This window comes from Mandrillus leucophaeus, unplaced genomic scaffold (assembly GCF_000951045.1).
Source record: "Mandrillus leucophaeus isolate KB7577 unplaced genomic scaffold, Mleu.le_1.0 Scaffold146, whole genome shotgun sequence".
NCBI classification, from domain to species: Eukaryota; Metazoa; Chordata; class Mammalia; order Primates; family Cercopithecidae; genus Mandrillus; species Mandrillus leucophaeus.
Window position 1 is genome coordinate 1037667 of NW_012101432.1, and position 14789 is coordinate 1052455.

Here is a 14789-nt window from a genome sequence, read left to right on the forward strand (position 1 = left end):
CCAAATCCTAGTGTGCTAGAATTACAGGCTACTCTTTGAAATCCAAAAGAGATAAACTTAGGATACATAAGATCAAATATGAATTTATACTGTTGTAAACTTATGAAACCTGAACTCAAGAGATAGTATAGGTTGAAACAGAAGTGAAAAAAGGGATATAACACCAATTTAACAGGATTTTTAGGATACCACCAAAGTTCTAAGCCCCACAAAGCAACAAAACAAAACCCAAGATAAGGCATGTGAGAAAGGATGTTTGTTCTCCCTAGCTTGGAAATAGTTTAAACAAAAGGAGAAAAGTGACAATGTGAAAACTGCTGAGATGCTTTCTTTCTTATTTTAAACAAAGAAATGCAATCATTTTTGGGAAATCTAATTAAGGTTTGAGCTTGTACTTTGATACTCTTTACTGACAACCTCTGCCCTGACAGCTCTACAAACAAGTGGGCTCAGCGCCCCTCTTTTCCCAAGCTTACGTAGATGGATCTGGATGGATGAGAGTTTTATGCTCTGAATTCCAATTTTTCAGAAAGATGAATTCGTTGTCCCCCAAAGTCTAGCGTTAGAGGGATAAAATGCCAAAAGGAATCGAGATCCTTAAAAGGAGAATGCTGATGACTCTATTCAATAAACTAATAAAAACCTGATTAATGTTAAATATTTTAAACCAATGATAATTAGCTAAAAAATAATGCTGCTATGGTGTTGACCCTGTTTAGCTTGCTGAATACTTGCATACTCTGAGCCTGAGATTATTTTATGCTAGACTTGAATAAAACCAGCTCGCCTCATGATCCATCTTTCCTTCTTATAGGGAGAATTTGGAAAAAGGCAAAACAATGAAAAAAAAAAAGCCTAGGAAAACAAATAACAGAATCTGCCTCGGTTTCAAGTTAGCATGACTGCACTTTTTTCATGCGTTATTTGCAAGTCTTTTCCGAACAGACACTTTTTTTTTTTATATAGTTGCAGCCATAGTGGACTTATTTTGATTTCCACTTTTAAAATGTTAAATCAGGCCGGGCATGGTGGCTCATGCCTGTAATCCTAGCACTTTGGGAGGCCAAGGCGGGTGGATTGCCTGAGCTCAGGAGTTCTAGACCAGCCTGGGCAACACGGTGAAGCCTCAACTTTACCAAAATACAAAAAAATTAGCCGGGAGTGGTGACATGATTCTATAATCTCAGTTACTTGGGAGGCTGAGGCAGGAGAATTGCTTGAACTCGGGAGGTGGAGGTTGCAGTAAACCGAGATTGCGCCATTGCACTCTGGCCTGGGCAACAGAGCGAGATACTATCTCAAAAAGAAAAAAAAAAAAGTTAAATCAGTGGTTCTCAACTGGAGGTGATTTTGCTCCCCAGCAGGCATTTAGCAGGGTCTGGAAACATTTTGATTGTCACAACCGGGGAGGGTTGTGCTACTGGCATCTAGTAGGCAGTGGCCAGGGATACTGCTTAACATCCTGCAATCAACGGGAAAGTTCCCCAAAACAAAGACTACCTGGTCCAAAATAAAGACTACCTGGTCCAAAATGTCAATGATGTTGCCTGTGTTAAACATTAGTGTTAAACCTCAGTTTCTAGTATGAACAATCATCCTTTTTTAATGCTTGAATTAAACCCTTCACCGAGGGTGAAACTGCCATTGCCAAATTATAACTGAGGCAGTGGAAGAGATCTGACCTAACCAACTCCATCTTGATTCTAACCTCCAGGTTGCCCTTGCTCATTCCTGGTGTAGGCCGAACTAACTTTGGCAGGAACTTAGTTTACAGTTTAGCTTTGAAACAAAGATGATAACAGCCCTTTCCCAAAACAAACCCCCTTCCTACCTGTGAACCAGACTGCCTTCGCAGGACTAACAAATTAGCCACAAAATTAGAAATTATGGTTTAGGAGTCATGCGGCTGGAGGCTACAAGATTCTAAATCTCCCCAAAATCATTTCTCTGATGTTACACTCTTAGACTGTTTCCAGATTTTCTCTGTTACAGATAATGCTGCAATGGACATCTTCAATGACTTTTTTTTTTTTCTGTTGAATTATTTCCTTAGGATAAATTCCCGGAAGTCAGAAATACATAATCAATGGATATTTCATATTTTTCATGTTTCATGAGTTATATTGCCATTTTGCTTTACGAAGGGATTGAATCAAAACTGTGTTCCACCAGAAGTGTATAAGTATACCAATTTTAAAACCCTGGCAGCCCTGGGTGTTACCATTTAAAAAGAGTAAGAGAAGGCACAAATCTCAGATATAAGATGGTACTTATAGTTTGCCTCAATATACATTTAAATTGCTAATCAAGATGAATGATTTTTTTCATATTTATTTTCTGTTACTCCTTTTTGGATATGAATTGTTTCTGTCTTTTGCTTATTTTTATCATGGTTCTCAATGATTTTCTTTTAAAATTGCAGGTAATCTTTACTGAGTATAGATGGTAAAGTTAATGAAATTATTTTACTTTTTTTTCTAGTTTTACTTTCTCCTACCACTGTCTAGCTATGTTAATATTTCCTCCCAAAATTTTCATTTGTAATTGTAATACTCTTTTTAGGTGCCGGTCACCTAACCCAACCTGCGGCCTCTACACAGAGAGGCCTTGGGGGAAAGGAAAAGCTTCTCCAGCGATTGATGTCAGCGGCCCACCGAGGTAAGAGCAATACTCTGTCTCTGAAAGTATCCCAGGAACTAATTTCCCTTAATCAAATGAAGGGCCTTAGGAGGAGCCACGAGGCAGAAATGAAAATAAATCTGAAGGAGAATACCAAATTCTGTGAGGAGTTTGAAAGACCTGCATTAAAAAAGGGCACCGTACCTTTAGGACTGCAGCTCTGGCGATGCTCCATATGCAGCTATTAATATGCAAAAAATGCCTTCATAAATACTTGATTCTGTTCACAGTGGGGAAGCAGTTCATTTGAAAGAGGAAATGGGAGCTTGGAGTTGAAACATGTCTGCTTGTCTCCTTTTTCTTTTTTCATTGCTCTCTTTTCATCTCCACATTTCCCCTTGTAGTTTTCTTACCCCCGCCCCCACCACCTCACCCCCTCTTCTAACTCCTAGGAACTTGCTGGTATCAGTTGCTACTCTCGTTTCTTTTGATGGATTCGCTGCCGAGGCCCCGCTCCTCAGGTCAGGTGTGGAAGAGGTGCCTTGGGAGCCATTCCCACCATTTGCCATCCTCATCGTGTGTTGGAGGAAGGAGCCTAACCCTTTCTGCTCCCATTACAGTGCCGACAGCCTCCGAGGAGCCAAGGTGAAGGCTCTCGCATCGCAGCGGTAGGGCCTCTGCAGAAGCCTCCAGCCCAGGGAACGCTGTCACCCCAGCCTCTGCAGAGCACCCTGTGGCTTTCTCCCCAACCCACACGCCAGAGATTGTTTTCTAAATCTAGGCCTGCGACTTCTCATTAGAGGGTGGTAATACCAGAATATCCACCTTTGGCAAGTCTTCCCCTCTCTCAGCTAGCACTGTGATAAAAGTACAAGTCTTTCATGTCACTGAACCCCTAATAGGGTCAGATCCCAAGGAAGGGAGGGAAGGGGGAGTCAGTGGGGGAACTGATGGAAAGGAATGGTGCTGCTAAGATCAGTATTGTGATGTCCTCTGCTTCGTGGGGAAAGGCCACAAGGGAAGGAATCCCCTGGATTGCCAGTGGCCCATCAATGTAGGGAACTGAAATCAGCTGGACAGAAATTTGTCCTAAATGTGTTCCAGATGCTTTATAATAAACATGAAATTAGTCATTGCCATGGAGTAGGCTGAGGAAGTAGTTAAAACTAAAGTCAGTGATTAATCTAATAAGAGGCCATTAGCCTTGAGAAGTAAGCGGGGGTGCAGGAGGCCAGGAAGATACCCCTACCTCCCTCCCACCCTGTTTTCTCTGTGTTTGGGGCTGGTGGGGCTCCCTAGACTTCTCCTCAGATGCCCTTTCTTTCCAGGGCTGCTTCTAAAGGAACTGGGACTACTGCGACTTGGACAAGTCGCTCCTGGTGGGAGCCACCCCGCTGTTTCACAAAGGAGGCAGGCGCGTGGGCTTCTCAGTGAGCTAACTTTCCACAGCCTCACAGGGGAAACTGGGATGAAAGTTTAAGACCCCTCGCTCTGGTATTCCTTCTTCTGACTGCAAAGTTAATAATTCAGCCTAGGATTTAATTAGACATGGTTGAGCCCCTCTTTCTTTTTTTTTTTTTTTTGAGACGGAGTCTTGCCCTGTCGCCTAGGCTGGAGTGCAATGGTGTGATCTCGACTCACTGCAACCTCCGTCTCCTGCGTTCAAGTGATTCTCCTGCCTCAGCCTCCCAAGTGGCTGGGATTACAGAGGTGTGCCACCATACCCAGCTAATTTTTGTATTTTTAGTAGAAACTGGGTTTCACCATGTTGGCCAGGCTGGTCTTGAACTCCTGACCTTGTGATCCGTCCACCTTGGCCTCACAAAGTGCTGGGATTACAGGCGTGAACCTCCACGCCCGCCCGAGCCTCTCTTTCATTGCAGGTGATAGTAGATCTTTTGGAACAGAACCGTGGGGCTGTGTGAATTTGGGGTGTGTTTAGGGTATGTGAGGCCTTTGCATGGCCTTTGGGTTGCAGAATTATCAAAATACACCATATTATGTTTTCCTTAGTCACATACTCTTTCAAAAAACTCTGTCTCTAGTTCCCTTAAATGGGATGTCTGCAAAGTGGGCATTTAAAAAATGCAAATGTTGGTTCAGCAGCTCCTTGGCAGCAGGAGGAGTTGCTCAGTTGCGTTTCACCTCAGTGGAGACCTGACCCAGGCCTAGGGTTGTCACAGAGAGTTCCTCAGAGCCCAGCTCGGGCACACAGATGAAAGCAATCCCATTTCTATTATCATTATGCATAATGAGTGCTGGGGAAGAATAGAAAGCCAGGCTGTGGCAGGAAGGAAGGTGGACAGAATGGAGAAATCAAGATCATGGCCTAGAGGTGTCACACAGCAGGGTGAGACCTGCGAGTCCCCTGCAGCTGCGTGTGCTGCCTCTGCCTCAGGTTCTCCAAGGCCCTGGATTCAGTTCTAGGAATTTCCTTGAGTTGTCTCTCTAGAGATAATTTGAAGACAGTTCCAGCTTCAAAGCTTCCAAGGAAGGAACAAATTTAAATATTTGTGAACATATGTCCTTGAACCACTAACAGATACTCTTTTTTTTTTTTTCCTGAGACAGGGTCTCGCTCTCTCACTCTGGATTCTGGCTGCAGCATGATCTCAGCTTGCTGCAACCTCCACCTCCTAGGTTCAAGCGATTTTCCTGTCTCAGCCTCCCAAGTAACTGGGACCACAGGTGCATGCCACCACATGGCTAATTTTTGTATTTTTAGTAGAGACAGGGTTTCACCACATTGGCCAGGCCAGTCTCGAACTCCTGACCTCAGGTGATCTGCCCGCCTGCGCCTCGCAAAGTGCTAGGATTACAAGCATGAGCCCACTGTGACCAGTCCACTAATAGAAATTCTTAATATATCTAGATGAACCACCATCCTCCTTTCTTCACGATTACCTTTGCACTTTTTTTTTCTTAATTGCCAATATTTATCTCTATTACGAATGAAAATTAGTGCCTACTGCCTCATTGGATGTCACCTTTCTGTGTTCCCTTATTCCCTTTCTGACTTCGCAGAAGTCAGGGAAAGGCCTATTCAGCTTATTTACATACGTAAAGAGCCAAACAATACAGTCCAAGTTGAGTTAAGATATTCCAAGTCTAAGAGTAAAGGAACCTCTGTGATTTCATAGTCTACTTGTCTCATTTTACTGATTAGGCAAATGAGGCCCAGAGAGGTAAAGTGTCTCACCTAGGGCCACACAGCAAGCTGAGACAAGAACCCGAGTTGTGACTCCCAGTGTCATCCTCATTCAGAGTCAATACTGTACCTGCTTCTCTGTTGTTTGGGTCAATGGTGAGGTTTCATAAAGATTCATGTGAAGGTTGGCTCTAGGTTCAGTGTTTGCTATAGTGAAAATCAAAGAGGAAAAAATATCAAGGTGGTCAGATCTGGATTTCATGACTTTTTATATATACCATACACACACACACACACACCTAGTTCATATGCATGTAAGATTATAAGCACATATACACCCATGGCATTCATAATTTACTCACCAAATAACACCTGTAACCTCTATAGGCATAGTCTAAACACCATGTTAAACATAGTGTTAAGACTTTATATTCAAATACATATTATTCTTGTTTTGGTTGCTCTTTAAAAGAACAAAAGTAAATTCTTTATGCTATTAAAATTCAGATAAAGCTGAAATTAAAAAGGAAATATTGATGGAAAAAAATCTGCTGATGCTGTTGAGTATAAATTTTGTATGACTGCACTTCACTGAAGTAGGAAAAGACTTCTGCAAACTTCCAAATAGAGAGATCAGAGGCTTCCTTTTTTCCTTATAATGTGGAGGGGCAAGAGGAAAGGTGGAAACAAGAATCAAACAAAGGCAAACGCCAAAGCGGGGCTGGAGGGAGGGGACTAACGGAAACCACAGAAACCTTGGAGCCAGCTGGGAAGCAGGCACCACTTGGACACCAGCAGGGGCTGTCGTGTGATGCCCATGACTCCCCTTCATGCTGTCGTTATCAATGTTCTCTATAGGTGTGGCAGCGGAGGTGCAAAAAGTATAGTAACCCACTCAAAGTTGTACCACTAGTGAGGTTTTGAGTAAGGATTTCCCTCCAAGACTGCCCGACCCCAAAACTCCATGGTGCAAAAGGATAGGTTTTATTTTGCTTTTCTTTTTTTCCCCTAAGAAAGTAAATTTGGTCGGGTGCAGTGGCTCATGCTCGTAATCCCAGCACTTTGGGAGGCCAAGGTGGGTGGATTGCTTGAGGCCAGGAGTTTGAGACCAGCCTGGCCAACAAGGCGAAACCCCATCTCTACTAAAAATACAAAAATTAGCTGGGCGTGGTGGTGGGCGCCTGTAGTTGCAGCTACTCCAGAGGCTGAGACAGGAGAATCGCTTGAACCTGAGAGGCAGAGGTTGCAGTGAGCCAAGATCACGCAACTGCACTCCAGCCTGGGTGACAGAGCGAGACTCCGTCTGAAAAAAAAAAAAAGTAATTTTAATATTCTAAAGGAATGTTTATTTGAGGAACAGATTTAGCTAAGCACATGGCTCTACTGACATAGGTTTTAGTCTCTTCTGTGGGATCAATGTCCAACAAAAAGTTCTTTCCATACTTGGTACTCATAAGTAGCTCTTTTAGGAGCCAATGGCCATATGTCACTCTGTATCTTTGTCTTTTTGACCTTAAGCCTCTACTCATTCTTTGTGGGCTGACCTTCCCTTTTCTGTTGTTTCTCAGCTAGCTGCTTCTGTTTTTGAAAATGACTTTTGCACAGATTTAAAACATTTCTTAGCAGGGTGTGGTGATGCGTGCCTGTAATCCCAGCTACTCAGGAGGCTGAGATACAAGAATCACTTGAACTCGGGAGATGGAGGTTGCAGTGAGCCGAGATTTACCACTGCACTCCAGCCTAGGTGACAGAGTGAGACTCTGTCTCAAAAAAATTTTTTTTTTAAAATTTAAATCAGCCTGGGGGAAACTGAGGCCCTGAAAGCATTTTCATTCAGTTGGCTCAAGGGCACACCTTGAAATAACACAAGACCAGAACCCGGAACCCAAATGTCCTGACTTAGCGTCTTGCACTTTCCCCTCCACATCACACTGCCTCCCGTTAGCCTGAACGCGCTTGCCACATCACAGCTGCTTGGCCATGATCCACCCTCGGGACAAATCCAGCCCAGCAGAATTGTGTTGTGATGAGGTTCACTACACTGTGGCTTGGAAGGATTCATGGGCCTCTTAGAAATGAAACTTATAAATTCTAATGCATAAGGAAAGTTCTTGCAACACCAGGAGAATGAATCAGTCAGCCAGAGTTCAAGAAATGTAAACACATTTTTAGATAGGAGACTGAAAAATCACTTAGGACTTCTCCATCTTTTGGGTCAAGACCTTGGTAATTTACTGAGGTCCAAGCTGTCAAGGAGGAGACACAACTCAAACTGCATTCCTGGGAGATAGAACAGCGGGGGTGGTAAAACCTCCTTTCAGAACAATGTGACAAGATCTACCCCTGTTATCAAGTCAAAGAAACTGATTAACCCATCGACCAACCCAGGTAATTGGCTGCAAACGAAGGCCTGGTTCTTTTTTGTCGTTCAGAAACTGGTGTGCACATTCCAGTTTTTACAGTCTATACAGGCTACACAGACTATAGGCTGCACAACTTCCAGGCACGCCTGAAACTGGGAGTTCACAGTCTTTCTGTGATGAACATTTCTGCCACTAAAGAGATAAACAGAAAACACATTCCTTCCTTGGCTGCCCACCATCAGGCCTTAGCAGATTTTCAAATGCTAGCATTAATCTAACCACAGGCTTTTAGTGAGGAGATAGCATTCTCACCAGATAATTGGGCAGTTTTAGAGATGACCCTTATTAGATGGGGGTCTCATCCCAAGCCTGTTCTGCCTTCCTCAAATCATGGAATCCTTCACCAAACACTCAAAACTTGAAAAGCAGGAAAGGGCATCTGATTCTAGCATGGAATATGGCTCCTTAACATTTCCTTCTATTTAAATCTGCATTGGCTATGTTTAATTCCCAAGTCATTGTTTGTTGTTTTCAATAAAAATGAAACATAGTTGGCTGGGCATGGTGGCTCACGCCTGTAATCCCAGCACTTTGGGAGGCCAAGGCGGGCAGATCACTTGATATCAGGAGTTTGAGACTAGCCTGGCCAACATGGTGAAACCCTGTCTCTACTAAAAATACAAACATTAGCCAGGTGTGGTGGCGGGCACCTGTAATCCCAGCTACCTGGGAGGCTGAGGCAGGAGAATCACTTGAACCCAGGAGGCGGAGGTTGCAGTGAGCTAAGATCGCGCCATTGCACTCCAGCCTGGGCAACAAGAGTGAAACTCTGTCTCAAAAAAAAAAAAAAGAAAAAAAAAAAGAAAAAAAAAGAAAGAAAGAAATATAGTCATATTTATTCTCATTGTTTCAGGATGCATATTTGCCTTGGTATGGGACACTCTTGTGGGCCCCATCTGGTGTCAAAATAGAGATCAACTCCAAAGAGTCACCTTATTAGGCCAGGTGGGCCACCTGGCTCCTTCCTAGATATATGTCAGGGTTTGGGAAAGAATATCACACCTGTAGGGTCCAAACTTTCCAAATATGCAGTGGTTACAAGGGCAGTAGCTGTTGGATGTGCTGGCAGGAGCTTCTTTAAATCTGTTTAAGGCGTTTGTCTATGTATATCATTTCTGAGGCAAGAGCACCCTTTGATGGCTAACATGCTGTCATGGAACATACCCCATAACTTGCAGTGTTTCATTACCATGGAAGGGATATATCCATTGCCAAACAGGTCTCAGAAAGCACCTTTGCCTTCTCATAGCTTTGCACAGGGACTTGCTGGCCCCAGCAGGAATCAATGGGAGAAGGCCTGAAAGTCAGCGTCAGTCCCTTCATGGGGACTGTGTTTTTTTGATCATAAATGGAAAATGCAAACGCAAATTCCAGATTATTAAAAAAAATTCTCCCTAGTATAAACTTAACCATAAAAGGAAGGATAATTTTGGTCCTGCTGACCTTTCCTTAAGAATATCTAAAAATACTTTATTTTATATGATGTGACTCAAGACACCTATGACCTATAGAGTGTTTGTAGTGTTACAATAAATTTTGAGTCTGCTTGTTTAATGCAGGGGACCAAGACCCAAGATGGCCTTTTGGTATTGTCATTATCAAATTCTTGGGACGAGATTTAAGACCTTGTTTATGCTACACATTTTCACTTTAAATCTTCCTGAATGAGGAGGAGGGTGAGATGGGTGTAGGGAATAGTTGCTGGAAGCCTGAATAAGTCTCCAGGCGAAAGACATCCCCCTGGGAGCTCTAACTAGGGAGTCAAGTAGACAGAGCTAGAAAATATGAGTCAGTCTGAATTTAAATACGGAAGTGCCCAGTAAATGCAAGGGCAATATTTTTCTTCCAATTTGGGATAACAGTCCTTTTACTTATATCTTTTTAGATTAAGGCTAGATAAGTCTCAAGGGTCTGGCTTTAGCTTTGGGAACACCAATCTCTCTCAAAAATTCATAAATTATTTTTTATGGAAAGGTCTAAAGGCACATGGCAGTTTACCAAGCCCAGAATGAAAGCCTAGCTAGAGGACTGAATTTAAATTCGAGATGCATAACAACAAAATGTCAAACACATGAGAAACCCTCCAATCAAGAGACATCACAGGATTCGTAAGGATATCTATGGTGGAAGACTGTGTGGAGGAAAGGAATTCAAAAAAAAGGCTGAAGGTGGAATTGCATACAAAACAGCCAGCAAATGTCATTCACGTGGTGGTCTCTGTTCTCCAGAAAAAAAAAATATATATACACACACACACACATATATATATATATTTGTTTTTTTTTTTTTTTAGAGAAGTCTCGCTCTGTTACCCAGGCTGGAGTGCAGTGGCACAACCTTGGCTCACTGTAACCTCAGGTTCAAGCAATTCTCCCTGCTTCAGCCTCCCGAGTAGCTGGGATTATAGGCATGCGCCACCACGCCTGGTTAATTTTTGTATTTTCAGTAGAGATGGGGTTTTGCCATGTTGGCCAGGCTGGTCTTAAATTCCTGACCTCAGGTGATCTGCCCGCCTTGGTCTCCCAAAGTGCTGGGATTATAGGTGTGAGCTACTGCACCTGGCCAGAAAATATTATTTGTGGTCACTTGCTCTCAAACAAATAAAGATATCTGGGGTCCCAGTCTCTAGTCTTATCTCCTCCAATCCATTCTCTACATAGCTGGGAGTCATTTCTATAAAATAAAAATCTGGTGATGCCAATTCCTATGTAAGCAGAGCCCTACCGCCATTGGCGTGAATTCCTCAGCTGCTTTCAATTAAAAAAAATTTTTTGAGATGGAGTCTCGCTCTTGTTGCCCAGGCTGGAGTGCAATGGCATGATCTCGGCTCACTGCAAGCTCCGCCTCCCGGGTTCAAGCGATTCTCCTGCCTCAGCCTCCCAAGTAGCTGAGATTACAGGCACGCACCACCATGCCTGGCTAATTCTGTATTTTTAGTAGAGATGGGGTTTCTCCATGTTGGTCAGGCTGGTCTCAAACTCCTGACCTCAGGTGATCTGCCTGCCTCGGCCTCCCAAAGTGCCGGGATTACAGGTGTGAGCCACCACGCCCGGCCTCTTAGCTGCTTTCTATGGCCCTTCATGATCTGGCTTCTGCCTCCTTCTCAAGGTGTATTTTTCATCACTCCTTCCCCTGCGTGTACCCTGGGGTACAGTCATTACAAGTTGCCTCAGTTTCTCCATGCTGCCATGCTCTCTCACATTTATATTGTCCTTTCTCCTACAGCATCCTTTCTTTACCACTCGGCTAGTTCCCACATACATCCTTAGAAACTCTGCTTAAGTGTCCTCTTCTTCCAAAAGCCTTCTCAACCTCCAGGCTGAGTCAGTCTGAACTCATTCATAGCTCTCAACACATTCCACTGCTGTGGACTACTTTAAGGCATGGACATGGTCTCTCAACTGTATTTTTGTGCCTACCATAGTATTTGTCACTAGTAGATGGACAATTAGTGTTTGTTGAATGAATGAATGAGCAATATCTTTCTGCTTTGTAAAACACGCAGACTGGGCTCAGTGGCTCACGCCTGTAATCCCAGCACTTTGGGAGGCCGAGGCAGGAACATCACTTGGGCTCAGGAGTTTGAGACCAGCCTGGCCAACATGGTGAAACCCCATCTCTATTAAAAATACAAAAAATTAGCCAGGTGTGGTGGTATGCGCCTGTAATCCCAACTACCTGGGAGGTTGAGGCAGGAGAATGGCTTGAACCAGGGAGATAGAGGTTGTAGTGAGCCGAGATTGTGCCATTGCACTTCAGCCTGGACAACGAGAGCCAGACTCCGTCTCAAAATAAACAAACAAAAAAACATACTCACAGATTCTTTCTGTTGAACACAGTCTGATTCTGGTGTTTACATTAACTTTCAAAGGAGGGATTATGGGGAAACCAAGACAGTAGCAAAATCCTTAGGCCACAGAGAGATGTATGAAAGGAGCAAGAGAGAAACTAGGTGGGAAACATCCTTAAGAAAAGCCACAAAAAAACTTCTTTCTTTGTTTTTTTATATTTTATTTTTTTGAGATGGAGTCTCGCTCTGTTGTCCAGGCTGGAGTGCAGTGGTACGATCTCGACTCACTGCAACCTCTGCCTCCTGGGTTCAAGTGATTCTCCTGCCTGAGCCCCCAGAGTAGCTGGGACTACAGGCACCTGCCACCATGCCTGGCTAATTTTTGTATTTTTAGTAGAGACGGGGTTTCATCATGTTGGCCAACCTGGTCTCGAACTCCTGACCTCAAGTGATCCACTTGCCTCAGCCTCCCAAAGTGCTGGGATTACAGGTGTGAGCCACCGCGACCGGCCTTATGCTTCTTTATAGTTGTGATGAGAAGACAACACAAATGTCTGAAGGGTGATTAAACAGAAAATACTATTTATAAATTACTAGTTAATGAAAGTTATTATTTTTTGATCACTCTGACAGAAGAAAATTTAATCTTCTAAACTTTAATATAGGTTGAGAAATATAACTCACACACAAAATCCTAAGATCTATACCTGCTTTAAAATGCATTGTGCTAAGTATTACTTCACTACTTGGGCAAGGTCCTGATCCCTCGTGCATATCATGCATTAAGTGAACAGCAGATCCTGGCTACTTGGGAAGGACACATCCTGAGAATTTTAAGAATCCTTAGATTTGTGAATACCCCTAGTGTGTATCTATTGGTAATAAAACTAAAGAAGAATTGAAAAAAGAGAGAGAGTTCTTCAGACTGTTAATGAGACTATAAATAAAGGCTTAGTGTGATTTATTAAACTATTTTTTTGGCAGAGAACCATCACATTGTTAGACCATTTCACTTTCTTTTACTTCCATCACGAGTCCCAGCAGTCAGCTTTTTTTTAGGGCCATTAAAAATGCATGTGTGTGTATATATGTATATATAAAGAAATCAATGTTCTTCTGTTGAAAAGTAACTGCACAAGAGCTATTGCAGATGTTATAATGAATTATAGACCACAGTATAAGATGTGTGAGTGCTGCGAGGCTGGCTAGGCTCACTCACTAGCTTAGTAATAGTCTTCTGCCTCCCAGCCTTGCAATATCAATGATTTGACTCCATGCCTCTGTAAAATGACCAATTGTGTGTGTCCCTGATGTTTTATTTATTTTTAATTTTAATTTTTTTAGAGACAGGGTCTTGCTATGTTGGCCAGGGTGGTCTTGAATCCTAGCCTCAAGTAATCCTCCCACCTTGGCCTCCCAAAGTGTTGAGATTACAGTCATGAACCACCACACCATGCCAGTTCCCTGATATTTGAGGTCATTTCAAATAGCTGAAATCAACCTTCATGTCCACAAATACCCAAAGAAGTCTACTATCTACACAATCCTTTTAGAATCCTATCACTTTTACCTGAAAATATTAATTAAAATGAAATGATCACAAAGAAAACAAAAAATTGTGAAAACTCTAGGCTCATGCCTGTAATCCCAGCACTTTAGGAGGCTTAGGCAGGTGGATCACCTGAGGTCAGGAGTTCGAGACCAGCCTGGCCAACATGGTGAAACCCTATCTCTACTAAAATTACAAAAATTAGCTGGTTATGGTGGCATGCGCCTGTAATCCCACCTACTAGAGAGGCTGAGGCATGAAAATCACTTGAACCTGGTAGATGGAGGTTGCAGTGAGCCAAGATTGTGCCATGCACTCCAGCCTGGGCAATAGAGTGAGACTCTGTCTCAAAAAAAAAGAAAAAAAAAACTTATGAAAGCTCTATAGGTGTTCCAATGAATAGATGTTTTAAATTGGTCTTTGAACTCAGTTCCAGGGGGATATCAGGTATTTTATTTATTTATTTATTTGCTTTTTGAGATGGAGTTTTGCTCTTGTTGCCCAGGCTGGAGTGCAATGGTGTGATCTCGGTTCACTGCAACCTCTGCCTCCACAACCCTGCCTCTGGCAGGAGAAGCAATTCTCCTGCCTCAGTCTCCTGAATAGCTGGAATTACAGACAGGTGTGAGCCACTGCGCCTGGCCCAGATATTTTCAAAGTAATATTATATCTATTTCCTTAGCAACAAATGGGGAATATTAAGCACAAAGTGATGTAAAAATGTTTTTGTTAAGGTCAATGGGCAAATCAAGGGAACAAATAGGGTTCTAAGTTGTGAAAGAGGCACCCTATGCCTATATGTGGAATGCATTTTCCTGCGGAGACTGTTTTGCATAGTGATTAAGTTTCCAAGTCAACCTGAAAAAAAAAAGGCCTGTTTCACCCATATTGTAGCTAAACCTTTCAATCATTAAATGCTTATGCTGCACTGACAGTAGGTGTGTGTTAGCAGCATATTACCAGGTAATAGCATTGCTGGTGGGCCCCTGCCCTTAAAAAGATTGCAGTCTAGTGACTGAGTGTGGTGCCTCATGCCTGTAATCCCAACACTTTGAGATGCCGAGGTGGGAAGATGGCTTGAGCCCAGAAGTTGGAGACCAGTCTGGGCAACATGGTGAGACACCATCTCTACCAAACAAACAAACAAACAAACAAAAAAGACAGGCATGATGGCAAGCACCTATAGTCCCAGTTACTCAGGAGGCTGAGATGGGAGGATCGCGTGAGTCCAGGAAGTCAAGGCTGCAGTGAGCTGAGATC

General features: G+C 43.1%; 1 protein-coding gene across 1 annotated transcript in view; it reads right to left on the reverse strand.

Moving 5' to 3' along the window:
- Window positions 1-14789, reverse strand: part of KIAA2012 (KIAA2012 ortholog) — a 141877-nt gene that overhangs the window by 63341 nt on the left and 63747 nt on the right. Inside the window, exon 13 of the mRNA XM_011974481.1 lies at window positions 5898-5974. Coding sequence (XP_011829871.1) covers window positions 5898-5974 — 77 coding nt within the window. The remainder of the gene's footprint in view (window positions 1-5897; window positions 5975-14789) is intronic.